We start from the raw sequence: 25,574 nt of genomic DNA on the forward strand, positions 1-25,574 counted from the left end.
AAATCCCAGTTGGGATGTGGGGGTGGGGTCCTAACCCTTCTTCCTCCACTTCCCAATCTGTAGAAAGAGCATGGATAGAGGTTGGCACCTTGCTGCATGGTGAGGAGTAGGAACACACCAATGTGGAGAGCTGCTGTTTGAGACTCAGGAAAGCTGCTGCCTTACACAGCTCATTCCTCCACGTTTCTGGAGGAAATGCCCACAATGCCTTGTGACCAACTCTAATAAATTCCCTGCTCCTTCCAAACACACAGATGGTGGACTCTTAACCAGCACATGAGAACGGTCCCTGCCAAGGGCACCCAGGGATTCTCAGTTTGGAAGACAGGGCTGTCTTCAAACAGCAATAGCAACCTCAGCACTTATCTTCTTTGGAAAACAATTTCATGCTGAAACGAAAGCTGAGGAGTGAGGCTCAGCACCCCAGACTCCACACCAAAACCACCCCTTTCTGCTAAGGGACAGTCAAAGGTCACAAGGCATGATGAAGTCAGGCCTCAAGAAGACCAAGGCCAACCTCCTTGGTCTGGAGGGCCAATTCTCCAAACATCCTTTGCTTTCCTCACTCCATGCTCCCTGTGTCTCCACTGCACAATTCTATCCCCTGATCCAGGAGCAGCCCATCTGGGGAGCTGGTTGTGGCATGCATCCAGCCCCTTCCACCTATACTCTCTCTAGTAGACTGTAAGGCTCAACTCAGAGGTTTACACAGAAGCCAGGCATGAAGACAGGGCTCTTCCCCAGCACTGACCAATGGTTCTCCTTGGAAATGTGAACAAAAGCTAGGCTGAGGACAAAGCTCAGAGGACCCCAACACCTAGATGCTGGTCAGCTGCTCTCCCGAGGGAACCATTTGTACCCTAACCAAGTGCACTGGTGTGCACTAGGGAGAGCGGCTGACCCAGACACTAAGGAAGACTTCCTTCTTCCCAGGGGGTTGTGGGAGTAGGATGGGGGGCTTCGGCCAAGTGTTCTCCTTCCAACTACTCTATTTTCAAGGGATCAGGAAGGTCAAAGCAAAGAAACCTAAATGTTGCACTGGCTTGGGTCCTGCAAAAGGAAAAAGAGAACAACGTCATCTTGTGGTATCCTCTGTGTGAATGCCAGATGGCATCAGGTGGGGATAAGATAGAAGGCCAGAAAATAGTGAGGTCATCCCAGGATCTCCAAACAATTGGACTTTGTTCTCAGCCTTGGAGAAAAAAACCTATACTCTATGATCTCCAGCCTGATAAAAGCCAAGGACACTTGGTCCCACATATAGGGTATGCCACAAAGCCAGATGTTTGAAACAGCTGGCAGAAACAGAAGGGGACAGAGGGTCATTAGAACCATTCTTTTGGACAGCTGGATGGGCAGATGACACTGCAGAGGGCTCTAAAAGACTCCGGGCTAACCCCTCAAAGCCAAGGACACTAGCCAACTGAACCCTGAGAAGGGGCACACAGCTCAGGTGGGAGGAAGGAGCACATTAAATGCTCGTGGAAGCACAGACACTGAGCAAGTGGCTCTGCTCCCACGCGGCCTCACCAGGGAGTTGCTCCATTCACAGGCCACAGAGGCTCTTTGTGCCCAATCGCCCCCTGTCCCAGAGCCTCACTTCCCCCAAAGGAAAAGACAGAGCAGCTGTGGTGCAGAATTGGCTGTGCCACCCACAAAGCTGGGCAAATGCAGTATGAAGGTTCCTGAGGTCACAGTGTGGAACCTTGCTGCACAAATATAGCTGTAAGGGAGTCTGCAGCCCTGTCCAGCCAGCTACCAAAGGGATGCTCCCTGGGGGATGGTCTGTGGCAGGGGAACCTACACAGGACAGCAAAGGAACCAAGCCAAGAGCTAATGCCAGCCACCAGAGCTCTAGGGGAAAAAACCTTGGCTTTTGCACACCACATCCACCTACAGAATGAAGCCCTGCATGTCACTCACAAGGGTGCAGAGACTTAACACTATGTACTTTGACAGCTAATATTGCCTGCGTAGGAAGGAAAGACCGCTTACAGCTAGCTAGAGGTAAGAGCAAGTGGCTAGCCTGTTTCTTCCCCAGGAGCTCAGTTAAATGGAGACACCAGTAAGAGGCCAAGTAGAGGGCTTTGACTTAAACATTGGCAGCCAGAGTCCAGACCTGGTGCAAGCTGAAAGCAACCTGGAAGCTTTACAGAGGAAGTGAGGCTCTGCAACACCATGTGACATAGTCAGCAAGCGCAGGACGTGCACAGCAGGGTGAGACCGGCAAACGGGGCACATAAGAACTGTCTATGGCAGATTCAGATATGGATTTTGTGACGGAGAAATGTCTAAGTCCAAGTGACAGCGGATGCAGCATCCGGTTCATCTTGAGAATTTTAATGATCCATCATAAAATAAATGTTCTGTTTCCAAAGAAAGAAAAAAGGTGAACCTGGGGCTAGTACTAGAAGGAACCCTGTGACCTCAGAGCCTATAACAAGGAGCTGGGGAAATGCTCCCTCTCAACACTGCCCACATAGTGATAAAACTATGCATCCAAAAACATCATAGCCCAGTAGAAGAAACAGACTCTGGTCTTTGTGTACTTAGGGCCTTTGCTCACACTGCTCTTAGGACTTAATGCCACTTTTTTGTAGGACCTGGCGTGGAATAAGTACTAACTAAATATTGGTATGTCACCATTCCATTCTTGGCAGCTCAGCTCTGTTCTATGTGTAACCCCTAGGAAAAGAGGCTCTACCAAGCCAAAAAAAAAAAAAAAAGTCTTAAGTACCAAAATGGGACTGAACCAAACTAGTGGCTATTGGGGTTGCCAGGTGGTCCAGGAAGAACACAAGGGAGCCAGGAGACAACAGCACTCAGAAGGAATTTACTATGCTGGCCTGAACCCACATGTCTTCACAAAAATCTGAAGTCAGAGGCTAGGAGGTGGAAGCATGTTCTTCCTACATGTGGCCAAAAACAGGGTGGGCAGGGCACAGAAAGGGTAATGTCACAGAACACTCCACCAGGATGTACATGTGCAACAGCTGTGAGCATCTCACCTGGCACTCCTTAAAGCCCTCCTCTCACCCAGCTGGCTGGAGCCCTGGCACCCCACCCCCACCTGGCCACTTACATAGATGAGCCCCGAGTAGTAACGCTCCTTGAGGTTGTGCAGCACTGAAGCTTCGTTGAGGCACGTGAGCTCTGCCATGTCCTCCACCTTGGAGAACTTGGGCGGATTCATCTTCTGGATGTCATCCTTGTTCACCTTCACCTTCTTCCCATTCTCCACGAGCTCCACGATGGCCTCCTCGCCCACCTCCTCCTTGAGGCTGGCCGGTTCAAAGCCATTCTTGTCAGAAGGCACCCATACCAACTTCTTAGCAGCCCAGTCGGCCTGGGCCAGCGGGTTATTGATGAAGTTTTTATCCACATAGAGGTACTTGTCTGCAGCCTGCTGGGCCATGGTGACTTATGGCCAGGACCTAGGAAGAGGAAAAGTGACAGAACATCAGCCACAGAAGACCTCTCCCTGCAAACGCTCATACAGTGAAATTCTTTTTAATTTAAAAAATGTATTTTTCATTTTACATACCAACCCTAATTCCATATTCCTTCCCCCCTCCGCCCCTCTTCCCCCACAATGCAATGAAATTCTACATAATCAGACTTAGCGATTTCCAGAATTTTCTTACTCTACATATCTGAGAGAAAGCAAGATTTGGTTAGAAATTAATAAGTAAGTGTATCACTCTATGATCAGCACATATGCAATTCTATAAACAGCACTACCATGGGTAGGGATGAATTAAGAGTCTCCACAAAGATGGACTCAGCCACAGCCCACCACTAAGATAGCAGAGCAACCACACCATTGAATACACCAACAATACAGAATGGCAGCTCTCTACAACTGCACAGTGACAGAAATCAGAACCAAAGTCAGGCCCTGGGCTAGCCCATGAAATGAAAGGGAACAGGAATGCCTAATGGGTCAGGGGGACAGGAGCGCTTGTGTGACTTGTTCTTTTCAAAGCTCATTTGAAGAATAAAGATGAGAAGCTAATACTCCTCACAGAACCACAAATGGCATGGGCATCCTTATGTAATATATATTACATATTGCATCATTATAATATATATTACAGACACCTGTCTGAAAGCACAGTTCTCTGGGAGCCAAGGGGTGTGCAGAGAAGCTCAAGGACTCCAGGTCCTGGTCTATGGCCTTCCCGTGTTTAGCAAGGCGGTGCTAAACACCGCCCAGAGACACAGGCTGGATCCCTGGAGGACTGTTGCTTTTGGCTGAATCAAAACCAGGATCTGAAACCTGGTATAAGGCACTGGGTCCAAAGCCACCAGGGGAAGCAACCAAAAGCTAGAACAAGTAAGGGATACAAGTAAGCCCTGCTCTGTGAGATTAAATCTGGCCATCCTACTCTGGAAAGCCACAAAGTTCCCAGATTCAAACCCAGAGTTGCTCAGCTTTCAAGTTTCCTGATTCCAGCAGAGAGGGACTTGAATGTCAAAGAGGCTGGAGGCTTTGGCTGCCCAGGCCTCCATCTCTGGCTTGTTAAATGGTTTCCAGACCTAGGCTCAGGGGCTCCCTGCTCTCTACACCAGAGGCTGTCTTCCGGGAAACCAGGTACTCCCAAACTCCCTCCCAAGAGGGAAGCAAGTTCAGGGAACCCTGGCAGCCTCAGCAGCTCCCTCAGCTGGTGGCTTTCCTTAAATCTAAACCCAGCACCAGGAAATTTGGCAGTCCTTGCACCCACTTAGGCCCCTGCACAAGGCACCATCTACCTTGCAAGGACAGCTGAAGAGAGGCCAGGGCCAGTGTCAGCTGGTAGCAAGCAAAACATAATCAGGCAGCTGTAAAGTGCCTTCAGTCTTCTCTGTGGAGTGCATGCTAGAGTGCCAGCCAGCACTTGGTCCAGGCACTGTCAATTTAGACCAGGCCACTGGGCAAACCTTCTGTCTGCCACAGTAATCCCCAGTTGTCTTCTACCTCCCAAAAGGCGCCTGACCAAGACTAACGGTCTCCCCACCACATCCCTGCTCTGCTCACAAACCACTATAAACACAGAACCCAGGCTTTCATCAGCTGCTGGTTCCCAACTTTTTCAGAACTCAAACTCAAAAGGGGTGTGACAACTCCATCATTGCACTCCTCCAAAATCCTAAGTATGTGGCAGTTTCACTACATGCTTATAGGCTCAGCACTTGGAAGGCTAACCTGCGTTAGCTAGGGAAACCCATCTCATCCAGTGAAGACGCCTGAGGGTACACTTGAGTCTGTACCACTGCCCTGCACAAGATCCCTACCCCAAGAGGTGGGGCAGTTAGTTGTAAAGTGTCTACCACCAACATCAAGTGTGCTGCCTCACTGCCCGCCTCTCTAGAAAGGAGCTTTTATTCTCTCCAGTTCACAGAAGGGGGAACAGGCTGAGAGAGAGGGGGTGTGTTACTGTTCGGGATCCCCAGCTCAGTCATGCAGTGGGGTTCGAACCCACATCTACCTCTTCCTCTGTGGCTGCAGTCCTAGACTTGTGCTGCAATTGTCACAGCGCAGTGGGGGAAGGGGTCAGTGTATATGCATATTCTTAACATTTTTTTAATAAAAAAAATCAGTCTCTGGGAGCTGGAGAGATGGCCTAACTACACACGATTGTGGCTCTTGCAGAGGATCCAGGTTTGGTTCCCAGAATGCACATGGTAGTTCACAACCATCTACGTAATCCAGATCCAGGGGATTCGATCCCCTCTTCTGACATCCATGGGAACCAGGCACAACACACATACGAAGGCAAAACACTGATATACATAGAATTTTTTTTTAAGCCATCTTCTCTCTTTTTACTGGACCCCTCTAACTTTGACTCACGGGAACACTTCTCATAGACAGAAAAGAGATTCACATTTACCTCCCTTACTTACTGCATCCATTTCCCTACAGGCTGTTGTGTTTATCCCAAAGCTTCATTTACAAGTGATCTACTAGTTCTACTGGTGCTAAGAGGGCTGGGACTCAAACCCAGAACACTTCTTTGTGGGTCACTAATGACTGCATAGTAATCCAAAGCGGGTTTTGTTTGGTTTTGAGTGACATAGCTAAGGAGAGGTATCTTGGATTTGGTTTTGTTTTGTTGTTGTTGTTGTTGTTGTTGTTGTTTGTAGTACCAGGAATTGAATTGAGCCCGGGGCCTTGTGCATGCTAGGTAAGCATTTACCACTGGGCTAGCCCCCGAACGATACAGTTTTGATGGGGTTCCCTTATTGCCTGTAGGTCCCCCTTGCAGTGAGCTTGCAGCCACGCCACTTCACGCACCGCACCGCATGCGCATGGCACCGCTAGAACCTGACCTGGCCAATGCTGCCTGCTCTGGCACTCACTCACAGGATGCTCCTGCAGCTGCACTGGGTTCCTCCTCAGAGGGGCTGGAAGGCAGCACTCAAGGAGTTAAGGGACGGACACAGCGGCTATGGCCCACTGGAGACTGGGTCGGGCTAAGCCGCTCTTCCCCAGCTCTTCCCCAGCAGCTTCCTGCCGGTGCCCATCCAACTTCAGAAACCCAAGCTGTTGCCTTTTTAGGCCATAATCGAGCAGGACACACCAGAAGCTAAATTAGGACTCTCAGGAAATGATGAAACTGAAAGCAAAGAGGTTGACCAAAAACCTCTCCTTTAACCCAGAATGCAATTCCTTCACTAACTGTCTCCCCAGCTTCCCCCTCAGCATCCACTAGGTTGTCTCCTCCACCCCCTGGCTGCTTCTCCTTTTACTTATTTGTGTGTTTATTCAGAAAGCAAATTGCTGGCCCAGTAAAGATGGAAATTATGCTGGTGGAGACACTGTGAGCTTTTCCATTCCTAGACAACCGGACTAGTCTACCGTCCTCCAAGGCCAGTTCCAGGCTGGCAGCCTCAAGTTGTCACAGTCGGCATAAAGCCTCTGTTCTCCAGATTTGCTAATGAGTACTCAATTTCCACTCCATCCTGGCAGTCATTCCAGAAGGAATATTTCATCACATCCATTTTATGGATGAGGGAAACTCCAACAGGCCTCAAATTCCAGTGTAACTTAGACCTGTGTGGCCTCCAAGCACTGTGTCATTTCCACTTGAACCAACTGTATGTAAGGACTCAGGCATTATACTGGCCTGCTCCTGTCACCTGACAGAATGCACACAGGTCAGCCCAGGGTTCCATGATTGCATACTCTGCACTCAGGTGCAAAGGACCCCTTTTTAAAAAGGCTCCTGCCCACTTATGCTCTTTCCGGCCATTCCCCTGGGGCTGACAGGACTTCTTCTGTCTTCCTCTTCTGTCTTCTCTCTGTCTCTGTGTCTCTTTACCTCTTTCTTTTACCTCTCCCCCACTTCCCTTTCTAATAAAACTTCTCACTTAAGCTCTGTCTGCTTGGTGTGTTTGTCCCTCTGCCTTGATCAACCTCAACAGCCATGGAACCCGCCAAAGTTCCCCACACGCTTTATCGTAACACCAATGTTACCCTAAATCACAGAACTATGGGAAAGAAATGGAGACGCCCCTGGTGAGGCAGACATTAGGGTGTCTCCACAAGCTAGGAGCCTGGCTCCCTGTCCTACCTTGCACAGGGACTCTGATCAAACACGAAAACTGCCAGAGCTAAAAAGTAAGGTGATAAGTGCAGCCGGATTCAGGAGTCACCAATGGCCTAGAAGGATAAATCCAGTGCTGGCAGCTTCCACTCTGTGTTATGGTCTGGACCCACTCCACAAGGCTCAAGCATCAATGGTTTGGCCCCCAGTGCAGAAATGCTCAGAGGTGGGAAAGAGATTGGATCGGGGGTGTCTTCAGTAGATTCATAATTTGATGTCTTTATAGGGAGGTGGCAGAAGCCATTTTCAGAGGTGGAGCCCAGTGAACTCGGATCACAGAGAGAGTGTCCTCAGAAGTCACAAGATATTCCTTGCTGTCTCTGTACCTCCTCTCTGCTATGAGGCAAGCAGCTTTCCTCCATATGCTCCTAGCTGTGATGATTCTGTCTCATAAAAACAAAGGTAGCAGAAGACAGACGAACCCCGCACCTACGAGCCAAAGCAATCAATCTTCTCTTCTTTAAATCATTTCTTTCCAGTAACTGTGTGTCCTCACACATAGCTGAGTGGCACTCACTAGAAGGCCTGGTCCACCTTAATCTGGCTCCCCTCAATCTTCATTCCCCATCTCCTGGGGAACACAGGTGAACACGCCCCTCCTCCCTCTCTTACAGCTATTGGTTTCCAGGTCAATGAAATTATCAAGGCCTGAATCCCACCATTAATGACAACGGTTCTATAAAAGGAAAGGCTCTAACAACCGTCAAAGCCAGAAGCTTCACTTATCCAATGAATAAATACATATTTCAGGATATACACATAAAAAGTCACTGCAAGCCGGGCGTTGGTGGCGTACACCTTTAATCCCAGCACTCGGGAGGCAGAGGCAGGCGGATCTCTATGAGTTCAAGGCCAGCCTGATCTCCAGAGTGCCAGGATAGGCTCCAAAGCTACACAGAGAAACCTGTCTCAAAAACAAAACAAAACAAAACAAAACAAAAGTCACTGCAAAGATGCAAAAGCCCCAGGGGTTTTACAACAGAGAGGACAGACTGCATACACAGCTCCCTGAGGTGTCAATATGAACAAAGGAGGGCAGACAAAACAGAAAGTAGTTTTCTCCAATCTTGGTCACTGTGTTCCCAAACCCAAATGCAGCAGGTGCCCAGTAGACAGATTTGATGACTAAGGAGGGACTGCTTGCCATGCACCCTGGGGCCTGACAACACCAGATACCACTTCATACTGCTTTCCCTATGCACAGGTTGTTTAATTCCACATCTGCTCCTCAAATGTAAGCATACTGTGGAACACTCGCTGTGGGGGGAAGGAGCCATGTCAACTGCCAGCTCCAACACAGACTCAGTGAAGCAAGAAGCCAGCAGAAACAAGAGGAACAGGGACTCAGTAGGAGCTCGGGGGCAAGCACAAAGGCTATGAAGCCCTGGAAGCCAGTAGAATACTGACAACTGATGGGGAAGGAGAGGGGTGGTAGTTCTCAGGGTGAGAAGAGAAGAAAAAGGTAACACACAGCAGTGATTCCTAAACACAAATGGTATGCTTGGTTAATTTAAGGCAGTCTTCTACCGCCGTGCTTTTCTGAGGCCAAATCACCCTTGGTGGGGCTGACCTGTGCAGTGTTAAAAATGTTTAGGCACATCCATGGACTCTTGCCAACTGTATGCCAATAACATCCTGTCCCAGTATAACAATCAGAAATGCCCCCAGACATCACCAAAGATGGAGGAGTTGAAAGGCAAGCTGCACCTCAACACAAGGAAAACCCTCCCTGGCTCTGAGGTGCCTGACCTTTGTGATCCAGGAGTCTGGCTGGCACAGAGCCCAACGGAAGAATGCACTTGCCTAACATGTGGGAGGAGGACCTATGTTCAATCCCTAGCGCACAAAAAGAAAAAGAAACCACACGTCACAGAGCTGGGTGTGGTGGCACACACCGTTAATCCCAGCACCTGGGAGGCAGAGGCATGCAGATCTGAGTTCAAGGCCAGCCTAGTGTACATAAGTTCCTGGCCAGCCAAGGGGACATAGCAAGACTGTCTCAATAAATAAATAAATAAATAAATAAATAAATAAATCAGAGCACTGCACAGGTCTCTACAGAGAGAAATCACTTAAAATTATCCTCCAGGAGCCAGAAGTTGAAGCCCCTGTGTCCAAAGAAGGTAAAGTTCTGAGGCTAATAATGACTCTAGGACTCAAACAATGAGTATGGATGGCACTGTCACCAGGAAAGGATTGTCCTTTATATATACTTTAAGGGATTCACTGATTGTCTGCACTTTAAGTTCCTTGGCAGGGGGATGAGCATGGCAGAGTGCTTGTCTAATACACAAAGCTGGTGTTGTCTAGTGTTCAATATCCAAGTAAGTGAATATTCTACATATCCTAATTCTAGAATAACACAAAAGATGTGGTAAGCTCCCTCGAGGGTACGAAGCTCCCTCAGAAACTCCAACACAGGAGCGCAGACAGTTCATACACAAAGTTCACCAGCATCAATCAATCGAGGGAAGCAACAGAAAACAGGTGGCAGTGGGGAGGGAGGCAGGAGGGTAGGAATTGTTCCACATCAGTGCCAGCTCATCCTATCTGCAGAATTCCACATTAAATGCTATTTAGTGAGTGATATTGTGGGACAATCAGGATTGTCCTGGCTTCCTATCTGGGGTACCCAGATCTCAGAAGAGAGTACTTCCCTTCCCACTCAGGCCTCTCTTCCACACTCCAATTCATCTATAACCTTCCAATGAGCTCCTCCACCTGGAGGAGCACTGTATCTGAACTCTCCACCTCCCATGTCTTGTCTGGGTCTCACCAAGAGACGAATGAGGACTCCATCACCAGTGCCCTGTGTACCCACACTTATCCCTAGTCTCCTTTCCAGCTCAGGGCTCTGCAACTCACACTCCTACTTAAACATTCTCCTGTTTTATAGACATTACTGGTTAGGTTCAAACAGATTCCCTTACTCCACACCTTCTTTAGAAGAAGCTGAATCATCTCAGCTAGGGAGGAGACTGCCCTGCCCGTCCCCTCTCCACTGTCCATCCCAGCTCTTCATGCCAACTCCATGTTCATGGTCCAATCTGCTCAGGGCCCCAGAGTTCCCAAGAGGCTGTTTTCTCTGCATCAGGAAACCCTCAGATCTCAGCTCACGTGTTCCCTAATGTAGCAAAAAGATGTCCTGTTTGATGGCCCTCCCCTCTATGCCCTGGGTTCATTTCAGTGACCAACTAGTCAAACTGTAATTGCTTACAGTTTCATTTGAGGACAGGAATTGGGTCTCAACCATCTCAATTCCAATGTGTAACACAATGTGTGGCCCAGAGCAGGCACTCAGCTAAAATTTTCTGAATGAATGAATGAATGAATGAATGAATGAATGAATGAGAAATGGCCAGAAAACCACCCAAGCTTTACAAAGGGGGCCAGAGTAGAGAGGAGAGGAGGGAGCCTACTGAAACAAGGAGCGAGGGACATGGCTAGCTCATCTTTAGGAAAACTAAGCCATTCGTGGGCTGACCGTCATATACTCCAAACAGAAAGGGAGAGCATAATTGGGGATTCAATCTACAAAGAAAAACAAAGAATGGACATAATTTACTGACCCCACTCCCCAGAAGCTTGGCACAGGTCTGAACTATTTTCTAGAACCTTCTGGCCTCCCCAACTTACCAAGGCAAAGTTGGACCTACCAGACCAATACACCAACAAGGACACTGATGAGCACAGCCTGTGCTGCCTTTGGGTGCTGTAGATACTGAAGGGCTAAGACTTCAGCAGCTGTCAAGTGAGGGCTGTGGCCATCAGCCTTGCCCATCAGTCTTCCGTTCAAACCCCAAGAGAAATGCTTGGAGTACACCAAACATCCAGAATGGGTATGGTGTGGGGCCAAAAAGATCAAGGGTTGGATTCCAGAATGTTGTGTCTTCTGCTCACAACTCCTGTGACCTGAAAGCTATTAACACCTCACACTGCTGGCTTTTCAGAACGAATCGGGGAGGGGCAACTACAGGAGCTGCAATTCATGCTCCAACAGAATATTTCACATTCTTCTGCTTTGTGCTGCTCCCAGAGTGACTCCTCGTTTTCCCTAGGAAGGGTGCCTGTGACTACGCAGGTTCTGCCCTCCCCTTAGAGAACGTGTACACTACCATAGCCTCCTGCAGAGTTCTGATGCAGGCAGAAGGAAACCTGCCTAAATTCGTCAAATTAGACTTGGCACTCAGGAAGATCCTGTTGGGGAAAAGACTGCTCCAAGCTGATCTGGGAAATACTGACAGGATGTGCGCAAGGGCTTTGTGCAGGGCTGTGCTAGGCGAGCTGGACCAGAGCCTGGCCTGGCACTGACCACCTGTTTGTTACCAAACCCTAGGCCTCAGCTTTCACACTTGGCCGCTGTTAGGCTCAAAGCAGACAAAGGGGCTGGCATAAACACCTAGGACAACAGCTATTTACAGGGAGGGTCCACAAAGGGGCCACTCTGCCACAAGGCCAGCCTCACAGTAGCCTCTCTAAAGCAGCCCACTGACGTCGGGCTGTGAAGAGGTGGAGGCAGAGCTGCTGAGCACCAGGAGGGCCCCTTCCCCCCACCTCCGGAATGTTGTTTGCTTACGGGAGAAGCTGGGACCTGTTTGTATTAGCAGTACTCCAACCCAGGCCCAAGCTGATGCTCAGCAGATAAGGAAACCAGACCAGGGAAGGACCCAGAGGAATTCAGCTGAAGGGCTAAGAGCCCCAAGCCAGCCGGAGGGGCTGCCTTCCCCATAAACTGAGACATGTGGTCCGAGGTCGTTTTCACAGTGCCTGAGCCCAGCAGAGGACACCAGCACAGATCTCAAAATGTACATGTAAATACAGACAAGTTTTATTTTGCCATTCAAAAGAAAAATTCTTTTATTCACTTTTAATGTGCATTGGTGTTTTGTTCTGCCTGTGGAAGGGTGTTGGTTCTCCTGGAACTGGAGTTACAGACAGTTGTGAGCTGCCAAGTGGGTGCTGGGAATTGAACCTGGGTCCTCTGGAAGAGCAGTCAATGCTCTTAACCACTGAGCCATCTCTCTAGTCCCAAAAAAATCTTTTTTAAAAAGGCCCGAGAATTTCCTGTGTAGATTCTGTACATTAAAGGTGGGATGAATTCACAAGAGACTGTAGGCGGGTCACCAGGGCCAGTTTAAGCAGGATCTTATCAGCCACTTAGGAATGTGGACTCTAGGGACAGTGGGGGAGGGGGAGATGACATCACCAGCTCTGTATTTTAGAGTTCTCCCTACATACTTCACTGAGGGGGTGGCCACACATGGACCTGGCAAGGAGGGTACTTCCAAGCTAAGGGGGAAAGCCCAGCTTCCAGTGGGGGAGGGGGTGTCCAGCTCCCAGTGCAGGCAGGACAGGGGACTCAGAGAATCCAGCTCCCATGATAAAAGCTGCCAAATTTCACCTTCTGACAGCTCCCCCAACTATTTGGAGTTCAATAGTTGTAGCCTCCCAGATGGCAAGTGGCCAGGGTTCTGTGTAGATATTTGCAGTGTCAGGGACAGTCCTTGTATAATAGCATGTATCATGGGAACTACAGTACAATCTTACTGAGTCTCCCCGAGTAAGACAGCTGTCTCAGGGCCTCAGCCTGAGAACCATTTCTAAATGAATGAATGAATCAGTCAGTCAGGGCAGAAAGCAATGAGCCACTCCCAGTAGCGCATCGGTCCACCCTAAGGTCAAACTGCCCACACGGGCCTCTGGAGCCCAACCCATCGCCCAATGCCTTTGACAATCTTTCCCCTTCACTCCATGAGCCATGGAGTGAAGTGTCATTCTTCACATCATACCCCCAACCCAGCAGCCCTATGACCCCACCCAAAAGTCTTCGAAGCCCCAGGCACAACCCTCACATAGCAGCCCCTTCCTATCTAATAACTAACACTGTGGTATGAATTATCCTTGCCCTCTTCTGCCAGCTCAGTCCTGCCCCAGAACCTGGACTGCTCTGCTTTTCAGGGACACAGAACTGTTTCCTCTGGTCCTCTTTACAGACAGGTTCCATCGAGGAATTGCTGTGGGAAGGACCAGAACTTTTCAAAACATTAGAGTACGTCTTCTGGGATCCTAGCAGACCTGAGCAACCATTCCAAAGACATCTCATCTACAGCTAAATTCTCAGGACAGAGGGAGGGGAGGGGGGAAGGGGAAGGGGAAGGGGCATAGAGGAGGGGAAAGGGGTCAGGCTGTGGTGGCATAGGGCTTTGATCCCAGTACTTGGGAGGCAGAGGCAGGCCTGATCTACAAAGAGTTCTAGGAAATCCAGAGCTACTACCAGAGAAACCCTGTCTTGAAAAATCCAAAAGAAAGAGTGGAAAGGGGAGAAGGGCAGGGAAGGGGGGGGGCAGAAAGGGGTTTCAACAACAGGTTAGGCAGCCTTGGCCCAGAGCTAAGGTCAGACAGGCAGCAGGCAGGGCTGGAGCTGCAGATAAGTCATTTACACTGGCCTCTGGCTTGGCTTTTAATTGGTTCAATATTTGCACAGTGAGATCATACAGGAGCCTCACCTGCATGTAATGAGCCTTCACTCAGTCCAGGAGCTATAGGGAACCAAGTTATTCCAGGAAGAGGTACCCCACACACACACACAAGCAGAGTGAGGCAGTGGCTCCCTCCCCTTACCCCTCCTGCTTGTCCCCATCCCTCACCCTCAGATTTGAGAGGTTGACAAACATTTCTGGGTTGCTTTCTCTGGGAGCTGTTCCCACGTGTACACCAGTGCACTCCAGCAGACAGCTTTTCCCAGTTTGCTGCCCACGAATGCATGGGGGCAACTTGGAGCCCTTCAGACAGTAAGGTTCCTTCCTTCCCCTTGGTTCTGCTGAGAGAGGGTTTTCTCTCCTCAAGCATGTGAGCATGGTTTGCTGAAAACCAAAGCAGAAAAATAACCATCCTTGAAAATTTTAATTATATGCCACTGTCTCAGTGGAAAAGTGCAGAATGCTGGTCTCCAAGTCCACATCATGGATGACTGCTGAGCAATGCAATCCAGGATCAGAAACAAGACACCCTGGGGCCTGGTGGCCTCACTGGCCCTTCAGAAGGCACAGGCAGGGGGATCTATGAATTTTCGGTTAATGGAGTCTCCATTCCAAGTTCCAAGCCAAGCTCCTGTCTATAAATAAATAAACTAAATGATTTCTGAAGATCACTCTACCTGGAACCCACCAGACCTTCACCAATATTATTTTCTCTTAGTAAGGGTTAAAAAATTGTTCATTTTTTTTTAAAAATCTTTTATTTGGGGATGGTGCTAAAAATTCTAACCCAGAGTCATATACACACTTGGCAATTACCACTGAGCTACACCTCCAGCCCCTAAAAACTATTTTATTTTTTTTTAAAGCTGACTTATAGAGCCACTTGGCCATACAGTCTCCACCTTCGATTCCTGCAGGGCTCAGGACTCTGGTCACCACTAGGCCCTTGCTGGCCAACCCAGGTGGATGTTGACTAATGCCTGACCTGAACTGACTAAAAGTGGGGAATACCTTCCTTTCCTAAAGGTCAAAACTCCAGTTCAATAAAATACCTCCCATTTCCTCCCTCTTGTTCTGTGTATAAGGATGTCTGGGGGAGCGGGGAAGGGGGAGGCAAGGTGTCTGTGACAGAGACCAATGTCTAGCTCCACTAATTTCTACCTTTTCTGATAGTCTCTCACTGACCCCAGAGCTGGCATTTGTCTAAACTGGCTGGCCAGCAAGCCCTGAGATCTGTCCTGCAGACTCTCATAGCCACACACACCATCTGCCACACCTCACTGCCTAGATATCAGTGTGACTACATGTGCAAGCAAAGGCCATACTGCAGAGACAGACTCTGGGACCACAGTGAATCACTGTCGCCATACCCCCTCCACCTTACAGCATGACGTACACTAATCTTTGTTGGAGACACAAGTGACAGTCCCAACAGTCCCCTGAACTGATCCAGCAGCTACTGGGGTGAACTGTGATCATGAGCACCATCCCTGAAAGGGAGGCAGATGCAAGCACAGTATGTCTTACAAGAAACCAGACTTCGTCAACAAGCTGATAACTCACAGGAAACTCTGGGCCTCTCAGCAATCCCCACCACACAGCAGTGACCTGAGAAGCACAAAGGTAAGGAGGGTGTGGCAGAGCTGTCCTGCCCTGTCCCTGTAAGGCCTAACTCAGAACCACTGTTGGGAATAGAGAGTCCCTGTACCAATGTCTGCTGGCGCCCCAGACAGGCAGCCCCTCCCCCAACAGTGGCCTCCTCAAGTCACTTGTATTTCTCTGTCATGGCTGAACTCACAATGAGTCAGTCATAGACGCGGCACACTTCAGGAGCTTGAAGTCACATCCTGCCTAACCCAACTCAACATGATTTATTCCCCTCCAAGAAATTCTTTCCCAGAATTTTGTCAAGAGCTCTAGTCAGAACTTGGCCTTGAAAGAGGCTCATTTACAGGCTGGTCTCCAGTAGCAGATCAGCTCGAACCTGAAGGAAGGAGAGGCCCCCAGAGCACCTCATCCAAGGTTCTCCACCACAGGACACACGCACACATTTTAATTTTTTTTTTTTTTGACAAATGCCAGCCAGCTTCATGAAATGATGGCCACATGCTGTGTGTGCACTATGTGCACTGACATTTTCCACTGAGTATACACCAAATCAAACTGCACTTGGGCAGAGGAGATCAAGCCACTTGCCTGATCAAGTCCCACCTTCTACTGGACCAAAGGGAACTCCAAGTTCAGAGGCAAAGGGGGCTCCAGCCTCTGGCAGGTCAGAAGGCAACAGCAGACCAAAACCTGCCTCTTGCCAGACATATTCATGTGGCTTGCTTGATCCTGCCAACCTTGACCAAGCCAAGGCAGAAATCATGGCCCCTCCCCCTTAAACAAGGGGCTCAGGAAGCTCAGAGGTACCTGATTTGCCTAGATATGGGAGCTTTGGAGCATTTAATAATCAGGAAAACAGAAGATGGATGTGGTGTATATACCTGCAGCCCTGGATCTTAGGAGACAATAAGACAAGTTCAAGGCCATATCAAAACCTTTTTGTTAAAAAAACAAGCCTTTAACCCCAGCACTTGGGAGGCAGAGGCAGGCAGATGTCTGTAAGTTTGAGGCCAGCCTGGTCTACAGGGCTAGTTCCAGTACAGCCAGGACTACACAGAAAAACCCTCTATTTTTTTTTTTGGGGGGGGGAGAGCAAAAGCTGGAGAAACAGCTCAGGGGTTAAGAATGCTTGCTTAGCCAGGAGATGGTGGTGCACGCCTTTAATCCCAGCACTCAGGTAACAGAGGCAGGAGGATCTCTGAGTTCTGAGCAAGTTCCAGGATAGGCTCCAAAGCTACAGAGAAACCAACCCATCTAGAGCAATGGCCTGTAACTCCAGCTCCAGGGAAACTGCCACCCTCTTCTGAGGTGGTTAGACTGCATTCCTTAACCTCCTGCCTCTCAAGGAGGATGATCAAAGTAGGAGTCATGGAGTGAAGACCATTTGCTTCACGCATAAGACAAAAGATAAAATAAAACAACAATTCCTAGTTACATAGTTATTCCTGTCTAAAGGCAGGCCAACCACAACTGCCCTTGAATAGGGAGCTTGGCTGGCAAGAATGACTTCGCTGTGTCCTTCACCAGAATCCTGACTGCCCACAGAGAACTGCCCCTTTGTCTGAGCCACAATTAGGCTCCAAAGTAACCAAGGCTGTACATAAGAAAAGAAGCAGGGGCCCTGCCCTAGGGACATTCAAGCCAGGTCATCCTGTTCTGGAGCAAGCCCTGTACCCACAGCCCCCATACACATATAGATAGATAGATAGATAGATAGATAGATAATAGATAGATAGATAGATAGATAGATAGATAGATAGATAGATAGATGATGGCTGGGGGTGGGGAGGTGCCTGCACTTTGAGTTTGATCCCCAGGAACCACACTATATTCCACACAAGCTCTCACCTCCATACATACATGTACACTCACAAACACACACACAAAACACCTGGATACATACACAGGCATGTGTATAACAGATACATAAACAAATACATACACACAAAGATGCATTCCCAAAGACCTGGATACAGACATATAGAGACATGAACACACAAAGACCTAGTTGCACACAGACATGTACAAACACAAACATGTGCATACATGTTTGTACACATATACACTCACAGACATGTATATAGAGACATATGTAGAGATCTGTGGGCATAGATCTGTGTTCACAGACATGCTCATAGGCATGTACAAATACAAACATGCACAGAGTCGGCAGCACAGAAATACTCCAAAAGACGCTGGGATCACGGTAGAAAGTGATGCTCCTGAGTTGGGCTCTCTGGATGTAAGCACAGTAGTCTCTGCTGTCTGGGGGAAAGGCTGTGAATAAGCTATTTAACCACTCAGAATTTCCCCAGAGCCCACTTCAAAAGAATGCGTGACCATTAACCTCATCCTGCCTGCCTCCAGAGCAACTGACCTTACACATAGCACCCCCCTCAGGTTAACTTCTGTTTGTATCCTGTTTTGCAAAAGAGACAACTGGTACATGGCCTGCTATTGGTGTCTGCATCCTGCAATCTCATTCTGGGCTCCAGGGTCCTGAATCCAACCCTTTTGCTCCCTGCCTCCTAGGATGCATAAGGCAGTGGACTCATGAAGCCATTCCGAAAGGATCACAGCAAACACCAGATCAGGAAGAAGAAAGCACACAGGTAACTCTGTGTCAGCTATGGGTCTCTTGTCCCATTGGTTCTCAGGCCTGGCACTGACCTTTCCTGCACCACAGACTCCCGTTCCAGTACCTTTGAACTTGATCCCTCTGAGGTAAGACTGCTGGGAGGGGAAGAGAGTCATCTCCTTACTGCAGCTCCTCCCAGCTGTCTCAAAGGGGCCACATAAAATATACAGGAATTTAATAAGCCTGGAATTGTCATGACTCGAAACAAACCACAACCAATCCGGAATGTCCCTGTCAGTGTAGACACAACAAAGCAGCCTGTAAAGCTGGGAGAAGCCTTTGAGTCCCACCCAGCGTCCAGATGGCCTGGGCACCCAGATGGCCCCAGCATCCAGACCGCTAGTCAGGTCCACAACAGAGGACCACATTCTTCACATTCTTGTCTGAAAGCCAGAAGAAAGGGGGTGGATGGGACTAGGAGTGGGGGCTCTCTATTTCAACCTAAAGATAATTAAAGCCCAGGACTAGTTTTCCAAGGGAAGAGGGAGGCCCACCCCACCACAGCCTTGGGCATCTTCACACAGGGCTTCCAAAGTGCATGATACTGCAGGGTACGTGATAAAGCAGAGAGAGACATGCCACTAGCCAGCATCCCCAGAATCCTCACCTTCAACGCACAACACACAGCTAAGAAGCAGCAGGAGAGCCTCTGCAGCTCTTCAGCTCTTCCTCTGTGACATAAGGTTGGAAGTTCTAGCCAGAGAAGCCTGGAACTCACCACCTGTGGCCAGCGCTGGGGAGGAGACAGCCAGCTTGAGCAGCATAGCACTGGTAGGGTAGGGAGGGCTCCACAGTGGGATATTGAAGCATTCCCCCTGAGCACTCTACATCTACTTCCTCCTCCTCACCCTAACAGAGACAGGAAACAGCGCAGGCAGGCAGCAGGCTGTGGGCAGAAGGCAGGCTGAGAACAGCATGCTGGTGGGGGCCAACAGGAGGAGGCATGGAGAAGAGAAGCAAAAGCTGGGTTCTCCAGAGAAAGCAAGCTAAAAATATCTCTTCCTTCATAACTCTACCCACACCCCTGCCGACCACATCTGCCCTGGCCTGCCCACGCTCACCTGGTACCAAAAAGTCAGTAAGCAATTGGAATCCAACAGCCACCGGGACAGAGAATCCACTGGGACAGAGATGGTGGCATGAGAAGGTGGGAGAGGCCATCAGAACAGAGAGGCTTGATTCTTAGGTTCTCAACATGCCCAGCTATAAAATGAGCCTTCTGCCGGGTGTTGGTGGCGCACACCTTTAATCTCAGCACTTGGGAGGCAGAGGTGGGCAGATCTCTGTGAGTTCGAGGCCAGCCTGGTCTCCAGAGTGAGTGCCAGGATAGGCTCCAAAGCTACAGAGAAACCCTGTCTTGAAACACCCCCCCCCAAAAAAAAGAGCCTTCCTTGTAGGAAACTTCAGCCACAATAACCTGGATGTGACTTCAAGTTTCATACAGTCATAATAAAAGAATTAATATACAAAATAGATTTTTGTATGTGCTGTGGTTTATGTATGTGTTTCTGTGTGTGCAAAGGGCAGAGATCAACACTGGTGTGTCTTGTCTTCCACACTGCTCTCTACCTTACCTTTACTTTATGTGCATGTGTGTTTGCCTAGATGTATGTGTATGCACCACCTGTGTACTGCACCCATGGGATCCATAAGAGGCACTGGACTTGCTAGACCTGGAGTTACAGACAGATGTTAACTGCCAAGTGGGTGCTGGGAACCGAACCCCAGTCCTCAGGAAGAGCAATTAGTGCTCTTAAGCTCTGAGCCATCTCTCCAGCGCTCCACATAATTGGTTTTGTTTGTTTAGTTGGTTGTTTTTTTGGTTTTTCGAGACAAGGGTTTCTCTGTGTAGCCCCAGCTGTCCTAGAACTAGGTCTGTAGACCAGCTGGCCTCCAACTCAGAGATCCACCTGCCTCTGCCTCCCGAGTGCTGGGATTAAAAGCGTGGGCTACCACTACCCAGCTCCACATAATTTTTTAACACAGAAATTTGTCACTGGTACTGCAGCTCCCCAAGTAGGCCCCAGGAATCTTTCTGTCTCTGCCCCCCATGGCTGAATTATAGGAAGGCACCAGTATATCTGACTTGCCTTTTTTTTTTTCAATGTAATTGCTCAGGATCCAAATTCAGGTTTTTGTTTTTGTTTTTAAATTATTATTTTGTTTTGTTTCAGTTTTTGAGACAGGGTTTCTCTGTAGCTTTGGAGGCTGTCCTGGAACTCACTCTGTAGACCAGGCTGGCCTTGAACTCACAGAGATCCACCTGCTTCTGCCTCCCAAGTGCTGGGAATAAAGGCATGTGCCACCACCACACGGCCAAATCAGTTCGTCAATGCAAGTACTTTACCAACTGAGTCATCTTTCCAGCACCTGAAAAAGTTTTTTTTTTTTTTGTAACAGGAAAAAAATGTAAGTGATAACCTGCAACTGTGCTGGGCAAACTATATGTAAATAAAATGCAAAAGAAAAAAAAATAAGGCTTCACTAAGCAACAAAACCCCTTAAGGTATTGTTTCTTTTCCTAGCTCCACAGATTAGGAAAGAAGAAGAAGAGGAAAAAAAAAAAAAAACCCACAGTGGTCACATAACTTGCAGGTGAGAGAAAAGGGATTGGGTCAAAAGCCAGAGTCCCTACCTATTTATGTAAGTAAGTACTAGGGAGGTCCTAAAAGTAAGCCTATGTGTTTGACCCAGTCAGGTACAAACATGTTCTGTTTCCACCATGGGTCCACCATGGGACTTTAAGGGACTTCACAAGGACCCTGACCATAAGACAAGACCAGAGTGGAGCCAGCACGTCCGTTGAGTAGGTAGGAGTGGTGCTCCAGCCGGGCTAAATACTCAGCACAGAAGCTTTAACAGCAGCTACTCAACAATGGCCAACCCAGGGACTTCCAAGTGTTCTGAACCTCTTCCCCACACTGCTGAGGCACACCTCAACTGGCCATACTCAGCACTAGGTGGAACAGCCCGACCACCAAGAATTTGATCTGAAGTGGAAAGGGACACTGAGGGCAGCAGCACTGGGATGGGAGTTAGAGTACCTGCTGTTTGGAAGTTCAGTCCAGACTGCTGAAGGTACAGCCTACAGAACACCAAGACAAGAGTCAGGTTTAGGAGTACAAAGGGAGTGGTTGCTTGGTTTTGTTGGAGACAAAGTTTCAGTATGCAGCCCAGGCTGACCTTTACTGAGCTCCTGGATGCCCAGCTAAGACATACTAACCTGTTTACACTTGAGAAAGTGGGGATCAAAGCAGACTAAGTAGTAGGAGTGATTAGAGCACCCCCTCCCAGCACTGGGGAGTCAGAGACAGAAGCGGGTGGATCTCTGTGAGCTCAAGACCACCCTGGTCTACATAAGAATTTACAGGCCAGCCAGGCCTACATAATGAGACCCTGTCTTGAATTAAAAAGAAAAAGAAAAAAAAAAACAGAAGTGCTCATCCCCTAGGCCTGAAAAGGATCACCAGAATGTCTGAGTTACACTGAGCTCCTCTGATGGCTGAAGACACACCTCAGGTTGTCATGCACAGTGGAAACAGTACCTTGATAAAGGTGATTAAGTCAAGTCATGGTCACTGGAGTAGGCCCAAATTCTCTATGACTGGTGTCCCCCTAAGAGATTAGGACACTGACACGCTGAAGCACATGAGAACACAGTAAGATGTGCCAGCAGCCCCACTGTCACCTTGACCTCCAGCCTCCAGAACTGTGAGAACGAACGCCTGCTGCCTAGGAGCCAGTCCGAAGCACTTCGTTGGAGCTGTTCCAGCAGCCTCGCGAGTTTCCCTCTCCTGTGTATAGTATAGACTAACAACAGCAAACTGGCTCCTGTGGCTGCCATCTGCCTCCATAGCATGAGCACTACAGGGGTGACCAAGGATGTGTTTAATGGCATAGTCCCAGAACCTACAACAGCCTCTAATGCAAACCCAGCCTTCTGTTCACAGTTAATGAACAAATGAGCTGGATAAAAAGTGGAAGCTAAGCAGGGCGTTGGTGGCACACGCCTTTAATCCCAGCACTCGGGAGGCAGAGGCAGGTGGATCTCTGTGAGTTCGAGACCAGCCTGGTCTACAAGAGCTAGTTCCAGGACAGCCTCCAAAGCCACAGAGAAACCTTGTCTTGAAACGCACCCCCCAAAAAAGGAAGCTAAACTCAGCTGCCGCCCCATTACCCCCTCCATGTTCCACTTTCCCGTCCCACTTTCTAACCCTTACATTCCCTTCTCCCACCTCCAATATGACAGCTAGTAAATAATGTAAAATAGTATAAACTCAATGATAATCTTTGGCCTGCAATTACCAAACAGCAGTGTAAACAGGAAGTGAATAAAGATCCAAGGGAGGACTGGAACAGCAATGTAAACAGGAAGTGAATAAAGATACAAAGGGGGACTGGAGAAAAGGGGCAGCCGTGAAGAGCACCTCCTGCTCTTGCAGAGGATGCAGATTAGGTTTCCAGCACCCACATGGTGACCTATAACCATCCATAACTCCACATTCAGGGATCCAATACCCTCTTCTGGGCTTCCTGAGCACCAGGCATGCATGTAGTACACATACTTACATGAAGGCAATGCATATAAACTAATCTTTTATAAAAAAGGCTACAAAGGACCTCATCCTAACTAGGAGCATCATAATCCACCAGCTGCTGGACTCCTCCAATTACTTTTTATTAGTAGCAACTTCAACTCGTGTGTGAAAAGAAAGCTAGGTTAAGCCTCGGATTGTGTTGCTTTGAGTAACCTGGAGGGGAGGAGGGGGGAGCATTGAGAACCATGACAAACTTCAAACCCAAGAGGCTTGGGGCTGATGCAAATACAAACTGCAGGATGGAGAAAGGACCCAGAAAGGTAAGCAAAGACTGCAATGCCGAAGTACTCCTAAGTACTGTCAGCATTTCTGGGGCCCAGTGGGGCAGGTGGCAACAAGCTTCTGGCTCTTTCCCAAGTAACAAGTTAGCTCTCCTGCTCTCTAAGAAGACCACACATTTCAGAAAGCCTTGAACTGGGGTGGGAACTGAGGGGAGGGGGCAGAGAGCTAAGCACAATGCCTTGCCTGAGGAAGGCAGGCACCAACCATCCTGAAGCCCAGCTGCCCTACAAATACTTCCCCACTAGAGATAAAGGATCAGTTCAAAAGCTGTCACTGGGGTTCTGAAACTTCCTTTTTACAACAAGTCAAACTGTTGCAACTTATTGCTACAATTCTTACAACATCTCAGGAGCCTCAACAGAGTCCTGGGCCCCAGGCAAGGTATAGAGATGTTTTCTGACCTCTCCATCCTCATGGGTGGGGCCCAATACCCTCTTCCTTCCTCACCCTCCCCCCTTTCTCACTACCCTCAGCAGTCTAATTCCTACTTAGTATGGTCCTCAGCAGTGACTACCCTGTGAATAAGGCCCCCTGGAGACTTTTGGTCCCTCACCTCTTCCTGACCCAGGTCTTGTAAACTGTACTGGTACACACACGAGACAGGAGACACTATGGCTGGGAGGCAGAAGGTGGAAGACCTTCCTCCACAGAGCCTGGAAAGGTCTCCCAGCTCTTGGCTCCAGTTCCTGAGCTTCCTGACAGCTCATGAATGACAAAGTGGTTTGACCAGCTTTCTATGAACTGGACTGGGCACCCAACAGTCCTCAGCTGCAACACCAGAAGACAGTGACCATGTTCCTAGGCCCAGACCTGTGCAGCCTAGTGATCTCAGGCACCAGCATCTTGATGTACAACCATCTCTAGACAAGACTTACAACAGATGTTCAAAAGCTATTCCTTGAGTGAATACATTTTAACAGTCAATAAAACCCATGGTACTTGCCAGGTCTTGGTGGCCCACACTTTAATCCCAGCACTCGGGAGGCAGAGACAGGAGGATCTCTGTGAGTTCAAGGCCAGCCTGGTCCACAGAGCGAGTGCTAGGATAGGCTCCAAAGCTACACAGAGAAACCCTGTCTCGAAAAACCAAAAAAAAAAAAAAAAAAAAAAGGTACTTTCTGACAATGTGAATAATAGTTCTACCCCTCACTGGACAATAACATGGCTGTCAAAATACCCAGTGTGGATAATGGTGCAACATAGGAAACTTCAGATTACAGCACTAAGTGAGAAATCAGAGTAAACAGTATCTGCCTGGGATTTGTAAAGTGCATACAGGTATGTGCGTGTGCATGTGTATGCCACTGATGGGGTGCTTCTTGCCAGCTTTGTTGTCATACTTGTGCTGTAAACAACAGGCCCCTAGTTTTTCTTTTTAGCTTTAATAGGACACTTTCCAATCGCATTGGTTGTTTCTCAATAGTCCATGAAAATCTCACCTCAAGTCCTTTGGCTGGGTATCATGTGATGTCTGACCACCCAACCAGAGGACATGGGCAGTCTGCCCAGCACCCAGTCAGAGTTAATGACCTGGGAGTGGAATGCAGCACTCTGCTTCCCAGGAAATGGTGCAAGGATGCAAACCTCCACAGGCTACCTGGGCCTCTGAAAAGGCTAACTAGGACCTACCAAAGAACCTTTCACCACTCCTATGAGTCACAGGGCCTTCACCAACCTGAATCACTTCTGAACAAAGCTTTGGCAGAGCTAAAATGCCTAAGAGCACAGTCCCAACCCTGCTCCCTGGACACGTCAAGCCCTGTCCTCTGATTATGCCATCAGCTCAAGTGCCACCTCCTCTAGGCAGCCTTCTCAGACTACCCAAGGGCTGATCCCTGTATGGGCTGAAGACCTTCGGCTCCTACAAACAAGAACCACACTTCCTGTTCCTCCATTCTCCCAGCACCTGGCCTTGGGGTCCAGCTTTATACACGGGAAATCCATGTTATCCAATGTGGTTACTGAATAACTAAGGGTTGGATATGTGGACAAAGCAAAGAATTCAACAGTGCACCATTCACAGGCATCAGAAAGAGCCCAGATGTTAAGACAGCAATGGGCTTTTCTGGTCATGGTCCCCAGTGGGCAACACTGTATCCAACAGCAAGTTATCCTGAACTTGACTCCATGCTAGTAGCCATGGCCCTCTCACCTGCCCTCCCTCCCTAAATTCCATACTCATGAAAAAGTAGCTGCAGTAAATACCATGGCACAGGAGGCCTCAGTGAGTAGCCAGCAGCAATGGGGATGATGGTGCTCTTTAATGAGCTCACAGCCAGAGAAGGGGAAAGTCACAGGAACCAGTCCATCCTCTTCGAAAGCCAAGCTATGTATACCCACAGTGAAGGGCGTTGGCAAGGCCACAGGAAGCTGAATCGGC

At 48.8% G+C, this 25,574-nt stretch overlaps 1 protein-coding gene across 2 annotated transcripts in view; it reads right to left on the reverse strand.

The window, feature by feature from the left end:
• Positions 1–25,574, reverse strand: part of Myh9 (myosin heavy chain 9) — an 85,241-nt gene that overhangs the window by 51,192 nt on the left and 8,475 nt on the right. The window contains exon 1 of one of the 2 annotated variants that reach the window (XM_027403916.1): positions 3,083–3,415. In XM_027403916.1, the coding sequence (XP_027259717.1) occupies positions 3,083–3,415 (333 nt within the window). Of the gene's footprint in view, positions 1–3,082; positions 3,435–25,574 lie in introns of those variants that run through there. The other variant, XM_027403917.2, reaches the window with a different exon arrangement.

Source organism: Cricetulus griseus, chromosome 2 (assembly GCF_003668045.3).
Source record: "Cricetulus griseus strain 17A/GY chromosome 2, alternate assembly CriGri-PICRH-1.0, whole genome shotgun sequence".
Taxonomy (NCBI): domain Eukaryota; kingdom Metazoa; phylum Chordata; class Mammalia; order Rodentia; family Cricetidae; genus Cricetulus; species Cricetulus griseus.